Below are 16,165 nucleotides of genomic sequence, written 5' to 3' on the forward strand. Positions count from 1 at the left end.
GAATGACATATATAGATTTAACAGAGTAAACAAAGAAAGTTCTCTGAGCTGTGTTGTATGACTGCAAAAACCATGTATGATGTTTGCAAAATATTGTGTTACATTTTGTTGGGCTTGATTTAATAAAGGCAAATAGGCCATTTACCTTTCAAGGAAATTTTCACTTTGCAAAGGAGTTTTTCCTTCACCTAGTGAATGAGGTGTAGCTCTCCTCACCTCCATTATCCAATTATGTGCAAGCAAAGATATTGTTTTTTTAATTTCCATGAACATTTTTAATTATCCTTTTTAAATGTGCTATCCTTGCACATGATTGGGTATTCTTTGCAAATGGAATTTTCAACACATTTGCTACACTAAGGAACATTTCCTTGCAACAGCCTATTTGCCTTTAGTAAATCAAACCAACTTTGTTGTTTTGGCCCACAGTTGAATCTATGATCACACTAGCTACATAAAAGTATGGAATAGGGATTATGATAAATAATACACTATATTGACAAAAGTAATGGGAAACACCTCCAAATCGTTGGATTCAGGGGTTCCAATTGCCTCCATAGCCACAGGTGTATAAAATCTAGCACCTAGGCGTGCTTTGGGGTGGAGGAACTTGAAGGGATATCGTAAAGCATCAGCATATCAAGACATTTTGGGCAATTCCATGCTCCCAACTCTGTGGGAACAGTTTGGGGATGGCCCCTTCCTGTTCCAACATGACTGCCCACCAGTGCACCAAGCAAGGTCCATAAAGACATGGATGAGCGAGTTTGGGGTAGAGAAACTTGACTGGCCTGCACACAGTTCTGACCTCAACCCAATAGAACACATTTGAGATGAATTAGAGCCGAGACTGCGAACCAGGCCTTCTCATCCGACATCAGTGCTTGACCTCACAAATGCACTTGTGGAAGAAAGGCCAAACATTCCCATAGACACACTCCTAAACCTTGTGGACAGCCTTCCCAGAAGAGTTGAAGCTGTTATAGCTGCCAAGGATGGGCCAACCTAGTATTGAACCCTACAGACTAAGACAGGGAAGCCATTAAAGTTAATGAGCATGTAAATGCAGACGCCCCAATACTTTTGGCAATATAAGGTATATGGGCATCCAGTCCTGCAATAACTTTCATATCACGTACAAAGAAAAAAAAATTATTTTTGTTTTCAGTTGATTGGATGATGGATGTCAGCTAAGAGTCACTTCATTCACTAAACTAAGGGAAATTTCCCTTGCCAAGTGAAAATTCACTTTAAAAATGAACAGTCAATTTGCATTTAGTAAATCTATCCCTTTGTATATCAGGGGCATAGTTTTCTCTTATAGAGCCCTATTGCAAAATCATTTTATTAGCCTTTGACACTTTATTTGCCAGTTTTTATTGTTGTCTGTGACCCTGGTTGGGAAATTTCTTCCTTGCTACCTGTACCTGTGACAATGGAAACAAGGAAGAACAGAAGACAGTAATAATAATAATAACAATAATAATAACTTGACAAGAGACCTGAATCCCATTTCATTGAAAAACGTGGTTTGTTGCAGTATGTGCCCCATTGGTGAGATTTCCTGTGCTGACAAAAGTGAGAAGAAATCTCCCAAAAGGGACTTTTGAGGTATGTTCTATATCATCCCCATTCTGTCCAAAACTTAAAAAAAATGTACCTAGCGTTTGGCTATGATATGGCAATGGTTTTGCCATAAATATCTAACAAACCGCTCCAGGAAGATCTCATCTCTCACTTAAATGTCAGCAGTTAAATGCTAAGAATATAAAGGATTCAGTGCACAGCCGTACTGTGCAAAACATTTTTTGTAGTTTATTAAAGAGCACAGGATACAGTTCTTTATCCTGTGTCAGTTAGTAAATGAAGAAAAAAAAATGTTTTTGCCATAGAAGTATAACAGAGCTTTCTGAACTTTGTATACATTAATTGTATCAAAGTGATTTCCTATTGCTGAATGAATGAATTCTGATATACAGTCAGTGCAGGGTCCCATTGCACAGTGGCTGCCTGTCCTAAATGACCTTGGCATACAACATTATATTTCTACATTGCTACTTACCTATGATACATGTTCTGCACTGTCTGTTAATCTGGAATATGTAACTGAATGCAGCTTTATTTTTGCAGGACACACACTGAGGGTCTGATATGAACACATGAACTGTTTCCCTTACAAAAGACTCTTAGTACAAGCTGAATGTAGAATGTGTAGTAGATCTGAATATAAATATAATAATGTAATGGAGACATTTTAAAAGCCTTCAAATACTATTGTGATACTGTTATGATCTTGCTTATAATTCAGTAAAATCATTGGCTAGATGAACAAGGTGCCTTTACTGGTACAGACCAATGATGTTTCCTTGAATTCCTTAAGTGGCGATGGAATGTGCATTGCCACATTGGCTGTCCATGGCATGACTGTATCCCACAAATCAGATAATTAATTTTGATTAATGTTTATTTGTTTTTATTTGTTCTGTTAGCCTATAAGAATCTCTAGCACCTTTGCCATGGCTTTGCTTTAATTGCTGAAAATAGGCCTAAAATATCACAGTATCTAAGGGGAGAGCTGGCTCAGAGAAGGAGAGCATTGCGAAGAGACATGTAAATCCTTATAAATATACAGTACAAATTAATTACCTCTCTACTAATGTAGGTTATGTGAGAGGTCAGGCAGTTGACAGGCAGCAGCTGTCAGACTTCAGTTGACCTCTGACTCTGAACTGTCTGGCTGTTTGCTTGACCAAATAAGAAAAGCAAAACGAGGGGACAAATATACATCTTTCTACCAGACTACTTTCCTAGTTTAAGTGCCGGGTCACATATATGCGGATTGGATGTGGTTTGAACCGCATCCCATCCGCATGACATGTGAAATAACATTCCTATGGTGCCTGTTCAGATATGTCCAGTGCACTGGCAGTGCGGATTGAAAAAGAGTCATGTCCAATTTCTCAGCAGTGCAGACCGGTTCAGGTGCAGATTACAGGCTAGTGACTTCTATGGGAACCATTTCTAAACCACATATATGTGAACAGGATAAAATCCTGATCTAATCCTATCCTGAACCTGATGTAAACCTCACCTGAACCACTAAACAACTACTATATCAATAAGCTGTGAAGCTTGAGCTTCAATCTACACCGCACATGTGTGAATCAGCTGTAAGACTGAAGGTCCTTGTACACCCCCCATCAGGACTGGTTCTCTTTAATCTTAGCTTAAAATGATTTCTGAAGATATTTTCTTGTAACAGTTAACACCCTCCAAGGAAAGTTGATTTATTTAGCAGAAAGTAACGTTGTCACTGTACTTTAATTTCACATTTCATCAGTCAGCGAAATTATGCAGTTTTGGTAGAGTGATATCAAATTCAATGGAAAAAGGTTAAAAACTTCAGTCAGTGGTCTTATATTTACAACAATGACTATGCATGAAGAGTTTTGAGATATCTTTCAAATCATCCACTTATGTCACCTGCATAACACCATACCATTGCTTTCTGATAAGTGGGAAACATTAATAGACAATTCAACAGCCAACTGAAGGAGTGCGCACAGCAGGCTGACAACACTGTTGCTAATTGCAAGGCAGTGGCTTAGCGTTGTCAAGAAGTGCTGTTACTGTCAGGATCTTCAGGCAAGCTACAGATTCATTATTTGCCTAAGAAAACAGTATATAATAAGACATTAGGCTAAACACGGTAACAAATTAAGTTTTTGCTTCACATACAGCATACTCTAACTTGAGTCTGATTGGATGCCATGTATATATCTCCAGTTATTATTTCCCCAATAGGGAGTGCCATGTTGACCATCGCTATACAATCCATAACAACGGGTTGTGAAATAAGTGCATTATGGAAACAAGTACATCATGAATGTCGCTGGGGTTGATTTACTAAAGGCAAATAGACCGTGCACTTTGCAAGTGCAGTTCCGCTCAATCCCCCCAGAGCTTATGGAATTTTGTAGATCTTTACTTAGTAAAGAACACCCAATCGGGGCAAGGAGAATAAGTAAAATAGCATATTTTCTTGAACATGAGTGGATGATGGAAATTAGCAGAGCTTCATCACATTCATTATGTTCTAGGGAAAATGAGTGCAACTGCACTTGCAGATTTCACAGTCTATCACCTCCGCTATCTTAGTTTTATAAGGTTCATACAAGAGATAATTTTGGCAGACACAACACCCCTAAATATATATTTAAAGAGAGAAGTGCCAAAACATAAAATATTGTGGCCTTCTAGCACCTTAATACATAGACTCCAGGTCTGTGATTTCAGTTTTGCTTATTAAGTATTGTTATTTTAATATTCTGTACTGACAGTTTTCTGCTATGACTTAAACATTGCTGTTTTGTAAAAGTTGAATGATTTGATAATATCAAACAATAAAATTATATGGGAAATGAGATGTGTTTTCAAGTCATTGTGATTTCTTTGTGTGCTCCATGAACTGGGTGAGGCTAAAAGGACTGAGATCTGAACTGTTCTTCCAATTCTGTTGCATCTGAAATTAGTTAAAAAATTACCATTGTGCTTGAAAAATCCTGTCGTTTGACAGTTAGGGTATTTTTTTTAATTATTTGAGTTGTTCATTTCTGTTTGAGGGCATTAAATTAAATGGTTGGTAAGATCTGTCTGTCCAAAGACAGACTGGTAAAAGTAATGTAAAGAAAATTGTTTTTAGGTTTTCTCTTATTTGGCTTTGATATTGTAAAGTTTGACTAAAAAAATACATTTTTGGCATCATTTTTACAAATTTGTACTTATTTGCTGTATTATACACTCATGATCTACTGGCATTTCAACAGAGATGTTCACACCATTGCTGAATATCTGCTGTAAAATTATCAGTATCACAAGTGGCACTGACCACTGATACATATGGGATGTCCAAGGTAAGGTGAAGTCGGTAACCAGGTGAGTAATATTATTATTATATTATTATCAATCTTTATTCAATCCAAAGGAGTACATGTGTTCCAAAATGGAGCCAACTGACATGTTTCAGCTCACCAGGGCCTTAATCGTAGTCATCAGTTATGATTAAGGCTCTGGTGGGCTGAAACATGTATGTTGGCTCCATTTTGGAACATATGTACTCCTTTGGATTGAATAAAGATTGATTTTAATAATACTTACCTTGTTCCCGACTTTACCTTACCTTGGAGGACGTTTGTGTGTGGATTGGAGTGCTTGTCAGGCACGGTGAGTGAAGAGAGCTCTAGGCCGTTTTATACGTGCAATTAGGTTGTAGTACCAGCACTTTACTTGTTTACATATGGGATGTGCCTTTCTTTTGATGGGACTGAACACAAATCAAGTTCCATGGCCAGTTATGTTTTCCTGCTTTTGTGTTATATTGAAAAAGGGAAAGTCCCAGGAATTCTGAAGGGGCATCCAGGGACTAGAAGAGATAGGAACCTAGTAGAAGAGGCAAAGGGAAAGAAAAGTGCCCAGGCAGGTTCAGCCAGTGGAATATTTTGGGGAGAAGGGGAACAGGGGGGCGGTGGGGAAAAAAAAAAACTGGGACCCATCTCAGATTCTACATAGTCAGAGGCTATATATAGTCACTGTATTCATCAACTCACAACCTTCTGACAAGGAGGGGTCAAGGATATGGCCCATATTGAATCTTAAAACAAATGCTTGTTTTTGGATGAGTATTTAAATTTTAACCAGTAAGAAAATGTTTTGTTTTGGTCCGTAACCCTGTCCCTGAGTGCCACTGTAAGGTCCTCCATTTCCTGGATATCATTCAGTATTTCACTTTTTTATCCAGGCACCGCTTTAATGTATCTGTCCATATCACTCCATGTTGCAAGTAATTTGGTTATCTAAGAACCCATGCCTATGATACAGGAGAGAAAATCCCAAACACACCCACACTGCAGGCTCCTTTCTATTTTACATACAAAAATTAAAATGTAAAAATCTCAGTATTAAGTTTGCTGTGAAAATTTGAAAATGATCACTGGCACATAGAGCAGTGAAGACAGAAAACTACATGGCATATGCTTGGGGAAGTTTACTCTATTGACTCTGCAAAGTGTTCTCTGGTTTCCTGGTGCAGTTCATTACACAGAACTCAAGTACAGCAAACTGATTGAACTTTCTGACAGCCACAGGATTTGCTGGATAACATTAACAGTCCATGGGGCAATTTCAGAGTACAAACCCATGGTCCCTTGTGGTTTGGTTACTGTTGTAAAAAAGAGATTCATGACTGCAAAGGCATATACCGTACATGGCTCATGACAAACACACCTTTTGAACACTTCTATTTTGCAATATGACAGTTTAACTGATTGTTAAGACCGCATAAATACATTCTCTGCATGACTTTTACAGCAGGTGAATGTCACTTTCCAATTTCAAACAGGCGCTTAGATTTTCCCTGTAGCAAAGTTTTAGTTTAAAATAATACGTTTTCCTGCCATTACAAGTGTCTGTTACACTGCATGAGCCTGTAAGCCAGTCTATCTCTGCTGAGTTCTGCATGACCTGAATTACTGCTCCTGTAAATGCTGTGTACATTTTCTCTGGTGCCAGTCATTTCAAGGCTCACTGAAATTGTAATCATCAAAGAAAACCAACCAAGGATTTGTGCTTAGGATTTGTTCTGTTTTAATGAATTTGGAAATAACCTTTTAAGTTGCTAATGTTTTATGTGGAAATGCTTCCTATGGTATTTTCCAAAGATTGGTCTTTTTTTCTTTGCTAGAAATATGTTAATTCTTTGGAGATGTACAATGTAATAGTTAAAGGATTATTCTATATGTAGCTCTTAACTAATCTTCTTATATTATTAGAGATAACTTATGCATATTGCATGACGAAACACAAGGCTATGTAACTCTCAATTTTCTGAGAAGAGAATAAGAGGGGAACCTTCTAGCACAAAATATGTAAGGCAAAGGACGCACCCTGATTTACACAAACCTTGAAGAATGAATACCCTAAACATTATTGTTTAAACCCACAAGTGCTTTATTTCACCACTACATTTCATTCACCCTGGCTTATGAAAATAACAAAAGCAGTCATTTAGAGGTTGGATCAAAGGTTTAGTGTGGTATAACACCTGTGGTTTTGTATCTGTCAAGACATCACACCAAAAAAAGGACAACTGAGGAGGAAAGAGAGACAGATGAATTTTGTTCTAAAAATGGTAAAGTCCCTCCAAAAGAGCAACATTGAGGGCTATGGCACTGGAGTTAGACAAACCTTAGATTGGCAGATGTATTGACAGGTGATGACACTCCTACGATGCTGTACAACAAATGTCACATCTTTAGAACATCTAAACCTAACCTTTGGCCACATTTGGATGGTAGATGGATGCAGAACACACACATTGAAAGCTTTGTTCCTTTTTCACCACAGACATATTGTTGCTTCCAATAACTGAAAGCACTGTAGTGGAATTCTATGCAGCCTGACTATATCAAGAGATACCCTTAGCACTTTGTGAGTAATACAGAAATAGAAAAGATCAACAGAAGAGAAAAGAGCAAGTGGTCCACCAAGTTTGCCCCCCCCCCCCCTCCCATCCACACACACACACACACACTAATTTTAAGTCTTATGTGCAGGGGCATTTGTTTGCATCAGCTCTCCTAAGCCAATGAGAATGGAAAATCCACACAAAGAAAAGGATAAGGAGAATGTCATAAATAGATCAGAGGGAACTCAAATGCAAGCTCAATGCACCTGAAAGTGTTCTGCATTTGCACACCTACAAAACAACCCAGTTCCCAGATAATTTAAATAAAAAGTTATTCTTTCATAGGATGCTATGGCCAGTTACCTTGTATCCAATGCTCCTTGGAAGGCTTTCCTTGTCCAACAGTTCCAAAAGGTTTGTCACCACTGCTTGGTGCTGCCATTGTGTGAAGGTAGTATCACTAGAAGACTTGAAGCAGTAACACTGGTTGGATTTGTGCATATGTGGTATTGCTCATATCACATGTTTCTCTTAGCTCAAACATTGGCTCACATTGCATAGGAGCTTAATCATATGACCTCTGATAGTCACGTGTGGCAACTCACACCATATGAGACAAACCTGAGGCTTTGCTTAAGCCTGGTATACATGGGCCGAATACCGTCCAATTCAACAGAAATCAGCCAACATTTGGCCTGTGTGTACAGCAGCATGATCGGTGTGTTGTGCTGGGGGAGCAGTCCCATTGTCAGACACAATAGCTCAGTGGTGAGATCACTGTACTAACATCACATAGTTACTGCAGCAAGCTCCTCACAAGCTCCTCAGTTGTGTTGAATGAAAAAAAAACTGTGTGTACCAGGCTTAAGGACTGCACATATGAAAAAGCCTGACATAACAGCTCAGGGGAGGAAGCATGTCAACAGAGGCCATGATCTGACATTCCTGGAAGTCTCCAATACTGATATCCATATTTAGGGTGCAACACTAAAAATGGTTAGTTCACAGCCCCCCACCCCCAAACTTCCCCCCCCTTATTGAATCTCTGCATTCTTCACTGCACTTGTAGTCTACTGATACTTCCTTCAGTCCAGTTAATGGAAGGGCCATACCTCTTCAGAAGCCTTACACCTGTGATCCACTAATTGCAAATGCAAACCTTTGCAGGCTCAAATGCAAAAGATTATGCAAAACATGTTTTTTTATATTGGCTCATTTATTCATTTTATGAAAAATGTGGAATATGTTTTTCAATTTTAAAGGTCTTGTGACAGGCGTCCTTTTATTAGGTGGTAATTTAAGGAGCCCAACTAAAAAGTGGCAAAATAACATTTTGAGTGTGCTAGTTTTCTTGAGAAATAGTGATACTGTATTCTTCGCCATGGGCTTTTATAGAAGGATCATCTTTATTTCTGCGCCTACAGAAGAAAAGATTCTGAAAACCTTTGCTTTACTGTCACTGCTTTGGCAACCCCTCTGTTTTTGAAACCTACAATTTTTCCATCCAGCTTTTTGTGTTAAAAGAACAATATGTGGAAAGAAAAGAAAATACTTGACTAGATGTGGTCTGCAAAGATTAATAACAATGTCCCTGTCTTGGCTTTGTCTTTATTCACATACTATTTTTCTTTTATTTGTCATTTTTCTATTTGATTGATTTTTTTTTTCTTTTGCATTGTTGCATATATTTTTATTTTGAGACTTTTTAAATGTAATGTTCGTCTGTTTTATTGTCTGCCACACAGGCAATATAAAGATTTTAAGACATTAACCTTTAAAGAGGATCTAACACAAAAATCAGAACACACAAGCAGACTTTATATAATATTTAGAAACATAAAAATTCATATACCTAAGTGTGAAAGTATGTAAAGGTACAATAAATTATGAAACACGTTCACGCAGTGACACTTAAGGGCTAAAGCAATCAAAAATAAGAATGTAAAAAGTAGAAATAGTGTATACAAATATATTTATAAAGGGTTTCTCAACCAGGGTTTCGTGGAACCCTTGAGTTGCTCCAGAGGTTGCTAGGGGTTCCTTGAGCAATAAGCAACTTCTGCCTCACAGATAAGTTTCCACTGACACCATTGATCTTTTTAGCTATCTATAAGGGGGTAATTCTTCCTAATGACTACAACTGTAGGGAACATTTTTCCCACTGACCATCACACTAATGTATCATGAGTTGCTGATACAGTCATTTTTATCAGGGGTTTCCTGACATCAGAATGTTATTTCAAAGGTTCCTCTGTGTTGAAAAGGTTGAGAAAAGCTGCATATATATTGTATGTACAGTATAAAAATATAAAATGAAAATAAAAAAAATAAACTGCCTGAATTTGTACACCAGTGCCAGACAGTACTCATACTATATATGCAGTTGAGGAAAACTAGTACAAAGTGATCTAGCAGGAGACAGAACAAACATACTGTACCTTATATAAGTAGTGAGACAAACCAAAGCAAGTGGCATTTATAGCTACATAACTAGATACTAGTTACAGGTTAGTGAAGCTTCAGCTCAGCTTCACTGAGAAGAATACCCAAACTTGTATATAGGCCTGTGGTCAAAAAGAAGGCCATGTCCTGCCATGAAACTCATGATGGTTACATTGGGTTCATGTAAAATACCAAGAAGACATCGAAAGATAACTATAAAAAGGAATTACACTATTACGTGTAACAAATATGAATTTTTTTTGAGTCGTACAGTAAACGACAGTTTAAAAAACCTAAATGTCTATCTTCTTTTGTCAGCGAACGTCTCGACAGTAAAGAAATTCGGATATCTGGTATGGTGGCCAAATCTCATAGATATGGGTTCCAATCACCCGTATTTTGTGGGTGTAAAAAGTAATGACCATTCACATTCCCATCGTGCCAGTGTGATATCTAAAAGATAATTAGACAGTGAATGTATTAGCTCATGTGCCGATTGCTAGCAAAGAAAATATAAAGTGAGAGTTCTCTACACTTGTATGTAAGTGAACATCTTCAAAGTCATGCACATGTTGAAGAATTAAAAAAATATTACCTAATAGGACCTAATGGTTTCTGCAGGTAATGATTTTGCAATACTCAGGTCTGCCCTTGTGAAGCAGTAGTAGGTTCCACTATTTTGCTTGGTGCTGTGCTGTCTATCAGAGCGATGTAGTCAAGGGAGAGGGCAGAACATTTTTTAGGGTATCAGATGCTGGACTGCAAACTAACCACCCTTGTAATGCAAGGAAAATGGGTCAAAGTTGTATAACCATATCCCACATTTCTATTAGATCTGAGAGCAGTAACACCTAAGTTGGTCACTCAACAATGAAAGGTATGAAGGTGTAAAGTGTGGGACTTCCCATAATGTATTGTGCTAATAGACAGTGTAGCCAATTATTAACATTAAAGCCTTACAACAACCACTCTGTGACCAAATGAGAGAATGTATTGGAGAAGCCAGTGAAGTGTATAAAACTTGAAGTGACGTCACAATGTATGCGCCTATAGAGACCACAATCTCTTCTGCAAAATGGTAATGTATTAATGCAAAAATAATTATGTTGACATTCTTCAGCACTTGCTGCTTTGACCTACACATCATGGATGCAATGACTTTAACAATCAAATGCTCTTTAAATGTCATTTAGGGAAAATTGGTTTTATTTTTCTTATTCAAGTACAAAATTAACTAGTTACGTGATTTACCAATTCACTGCTAGTGGCTGTGAAAAAAAAAGTAAAAATATCTTTTATATATATATATATATATATTTATATATATATATATGAAAAGAAATTAGCAGCTGACTAGAGCAGACCTGCCAAAGAAAGTGGTTTATTATAAATTCTATGAGGAATAATAATCACTAAATTATATATGAACTGCCTTGCCTGCTATAGATTTGTAGTTCCAGACTTGTTATTTAGGCCCCGCTGTCAATCAGCACTGCTATCTTTGGTACCTCATCTCTCTCCAATGCAGATAAAGGGGTTGATTTAGTAAAGGCAAATAGGCTGTTCACTATGGAAGGGAAGCTGTACTGTAGATAGCTATTTGTCCCTTAGTGAATGTAGTAAAGTTGCAAGGAACATAAAAAACATTTTTGCTTGCACATGATTGGAGGATGGAAGTCAGCCAAGGTTCACCTCATTCACTAAGCTCTGGGGCGAATTCACCTGCAGAGTGCAAATTCTCTGCAGAAAATTCAAACACTCCAGTGCTCAGAAAGTGGTACGTCCAATGGTGTCACCATAATGCTTCACCTGATACAGCCCTCCTCAGATCAGGAAGTTTACAACAAACTGTAAATTGTGCCCTCCTGTGTGCTTATTAGAATGCAACTTTAGCAAAACACTAAAAGCTGCCTTGATCACTGTTTTTCTGCTTAATTCCCTAGAAGTCTTATTTCAGGTTTGATGTAAAACTGGATGTGTAGGATCAATGTATTTAAATTAAAGTGTAACTAAAGGCAAAACTTTTTTTTTCATTTTGGATAGAGTAAGGGAGGGTTATAATATAACCCCCATCGGCTTTTTTTTTTTTTTTTGCCATCTATGTCCCGTTGTGGAAATTTCCCTTCTTTCTGTCCCATAGTCAAAACAAAAAGTGAGGGAATCCCGGTGTGTTACCAGGGCAACAGAACTAGTGTCTCTCTTGGAAAATTTCCCCTCTATTGGTATTCTAATTTTAACCCAAAATTTGGGTTTTTCTGTTACTTTCACTTTCGTGATAATGATGACCAGGACAAATAGAGTAAATCTCCCTAGTGGAACACAGACAGCACAAAAACTGACAGGTGCTCTAATCCTTCTCCAATCTGTCCAAAACTAAAAAAAAATTGTTTTCTCTTTAGGAACACTTTAAATATTTGGATACAAAGTAAATTGAGAATACACCAATCAAATAATATTCTTGATTTTTATAATGGAACCTGTCAGTGTTGCCCTATTGACACTGGTCTGGTTCACAGGTTCACACATTGAGCTGTCATTTGTTAGACAGTTCTTACATAAGATACATTTGTATAAAGCATATTGCATATTCCTGATCTTAGTGTAACAGATATTATTGGGTGTTCAGAGCTGCATCATCTTACTCACCAAAATGAAAATTAATCAGCTAACATAACAACTAAGATAAAAGGAATGGTGCTAATGAGCCCCCTGGAGCTTTAACACTACATCATTATAGTCATTTACTTACTTTAACTGGGTATGTTTTTTTATTTTTGTCATCAAATATTTCTTTTTATAGTTTCACTTAAAGTTGGCATTAAACATAATGATATAAAGAAGTAGATCAAGGCAGGTATACAGTGTACTTGGTACTTCTAGCGATGAAAGCATTACCAGAGCTAACAAACAGAGACATGTTCACAAGTAATCATTTGACATTCATCCACTACCCTACAATAGTAAATAACAGCTGGCATCTGATTGGTTGAAATGGGAAACATCTTAAAGAATAAGTTCACCTTTTTGACAAATATATTAAATGCATATTTTTTTGAAGGTAAAAAAAATGTCCATTTATTATTTTTGTCTGCAGGAGCCTGGAAAGCATTGCACCAGTAATCAGTAGATCGCTGATGCCATGCAGGTCTCCTGCAGACCTGTCAGAATATCTGCTTGCCGTACGGGATATAGCTTCAATGAACTATCATGGCGTTCCACGGCACAGTGGTAGTTCATTAACCATTTGACGCCTGGCCTATGGCCAAATGGCATCCGCAAAAATGCATTACCTTTCCGGGAGGCCGCAATATGGCGTCCTCCCGCACATGTGCAGTTCGCAGCGGCGCGATCTGTCACCGGCCGTGTACCTCGGACATGGCCGATGACAGATCTGAGTACCGGCCCCCGTTGCCGGTACCATGTGACCTGCTGTGACCAATCACAGCAGGTCACATGACAGTTGTCTACAATGGATGGCTTCATTCATGCCATCCATTGTATACTAGTGTCTAGCTGTGAATGGTCACAGCTAATCACCTGCACATATCATGTGATTAGCTGTGGCCAAATCACAGCTAAGCACAAAAAAAAAACCCTGAATGAATCAATGTCATTCAGGTAAATGCTTGCTTATAGCAAAGTAATTCTTTGCTATAAGCAAATTGTGTAAAAAAAAAAATACTGATCACTTCCCCAAAGTAGTACAATGTTACTATGGTAACATTGTACTACTTTGGACATAGTGAAATCTGAAAAAAAAATCTTAAAAAAAAGAAAAAAAATTTAATAAAAAATTTAAAATAAATTTTTTTTTGTTTTTTTTACACTGTCACCAGTCAGTGTCCCTGATCACCGCCATGCCAGTTATATGATGATGCTGTACTGCACTGGTGACAGTATGTAAAAAAAAAATTGTGAAAATCATTTTTTTTATTTTTTCATTTTCCGAAAAATTATGACAACAAAATACAACTTCAAAAAACTCCCCATGCCTCTTATGAAGTATGTCGGACTGTCTACTTTGCAAAAAGGGGTCATTTGGGGATATCTGTACTGTTCTGACATTCTTGGAGGTCAAGAAATTAGATTGGCTGTCAGTACTTCAGGACTGATCAATATTCAGATATATACCATAGTTTGTGAACTCTATAACTTTCCTACAAACTAAAAAATACATCCTAATTTGGGTTATTTTCACCAAAGACATGTAGCAGAATACATCTCGGCCTAAATTTATGAAGAACAAATATTTATTTGCAAACTTTTATAACAGAAACAAAGCAAAACGTGTTTTTTTTTCAAAATTTTCGGTCTTTTTTGTTAATTTAGCAAAAAATAAAAACCCCCGGTGGTGATTAAATACCACCAAAAGAAAGCTCTAGTTGTGTGAAGAAAATGATAACATTTTAGTTTGGGTACAATGTTGTATGACCGCGCAATTGTCATTCAAAGTGTGAGAGTGCTGAAACCTGAAAAATGGCCTGGGCAGGAAGGTGTAAAATTGCATGGTATTGAATTGGTTAAAAACTACAAGCTGACAGCTGCCAAGGCTGCCGGGACTTGTAGGCACCCATTTACAGAACTCTGTGAATGAGTGACGCGGCCGTGTGGGCAGAGGTCCGCACGTCCACGCTGTTTTGAAATCTGATATCAGATAGTACAGGGAAACTTCTCCCCGCATTATATGTCAGAGGGAGGAGGGTGGTGGGTGGCGGCTGAAGCTATGTAAACATGTTACATCTTCCACCCTAAAAACGGGAACCTTGTCCCCAAAGGTGAACTTATCCTTTAACTTTTCATTTATTCCACCATTTTTGTTTTTCATAAATCACGAAAAAGCCCAATGTGAACTCATTCCTCTAATCCTACAGTATGTAAAATTCCCCACCAGAGAGTACACTTTGAATCCTCTGTAATTAAATCCATTCAACGGTAATTACAGTGTTTATGGAGGAAAAAAATCCCATCATGCAAGAAATTACCTTTTTTGGGCCAAAACTCAACAGCACAAAATACATTATCAAGGGTAGATAGCTTCATAATAAATACGGACCAAACAAATGTCAGGTTGGCAGCATTCCAAGCTCTTAATACAAATGTTTTTATTCCATACAAATCAGGGTATTGCAAGCAGATAGAATCTCCAACACATTTTACGCATACAGCTCTGATTCATAATAAATACACTTATATTTTTATCATTTCCAGGGCTCCCAGCACAGTGGCTCCTCTACCTCATTAGCATCCACCAAAGTGTGCAGTTCCATGGATGAAAGTGACATCTTAACAGAAGGTAAACATGTGAAATACCGTTGTGTATAAGAGTGGACTGATGTTGTGATACACAGATTGATATAAAAAGGTAAAAGAACTCAGCGAGCGCTCAAACTACAAATTCATAAAAGCAGCTGTGCACAGTAAAGGAAACCATAAAACCTTCAAGAGACATATATATAGGATAACTGCAGCGCTAAATGTAATCCGGACAAACGTATGATGGCAGTGTTCACAAATGGGTTAAATAGTCCACAATAAAAGAGCTCAAAGGTGATATAATATTCCCAAAGGCGTTGCTTTCGTAAGACTCGGTGAGGGGCAGGGTATGTGTAAAATGCGCAATGTTATATTTATTATGTGTCTTTTTTAATTTTCTACACAGGTCTCTCCCCCAGTGGTAATGCTCGGCGATTGCCGGGTGCCGGCTGGGAATCACCGGCCGGGACCCGGTGATTGACAACCGAGGCTGCGAATGGACGCGCGGGTAGGGACGGTTACTAACAAACCAATCAAGGAATCTTCTCTGTGCTAGGCAGATGAGTCAGTAAGGGAAGCAGACATGTTACTAACTTGCTCTCTCTCTCTCTCTCTCTCTCCCCCCCCCTCTCTCTCTCTCTCTCTCTCTCTATATATATATATATATATATATATATATATATATACATGAAAGAGAAGGCTAAAGACATTGCAAGTTATGAATAAAATTAATATAATATAATAACATAAAATATTAATAATGATAATAATGAAAACTCATCTCTTCTCTAGGGAAGCCTATCCTATCTTCAGCTAATAACCGAATCTTTTATTTCTCCCATCAGTTCATCCCCCACAGTTATTACCTTTTCCACCAACCCCTCCTTATTAGATTGTAAGCTCCCAAGAGCAGGGCCCTCCTAACCATCTTGTATTGATTTGTATTGTTGCTGTATTGTCTCCCTTTATATGGTAAAGTGTTGCGTAAACTGTTGGCTCTATATAAAT

General features: G+C 37.7%; 1 protein-coding gene across 2 annotated transcripts in view; it reads left to right on the plus strand.

The window, feature by feature from the left end:
* DCLK1 (doublecortin like kinase 1) overlaps window positions 1–16,165 on the plus strand; it is a 474,120-nt gene that overhangs the window by 317,550 nt on the left and 140,405 nt on the right. For both annotated transcript variants that reach the window (XM_089690856.1, XM_089690855.1), the window contains exon 7: window positions 15,113–15,197. In XM_089690856.1, coding sequence (XP_089546982.1) covers window positions 15,113–15,197 — 85 coding nt within the window. The remainder of the gene's footprint in view (window positions 1–15,112; window positions 15,198–16,165) is intronic.

The sequence above is a fragment of the Staurois parvus genome, unplaced genomic scaffold, assembly GCF_062004578.1.
Source record: "Staurois parvus isolate SC_StPar_1 unplaced genomic scaffold, SC_StPar_1.0 ptg000544l, whole genome shotgun sequence".
In the NCBI taxonomy this organism is placed as follows: Eukaryota; Metazoa; Chordata; class Amphibia; order Anura; family Ranidae; genus Staurois; species Staurois parvus.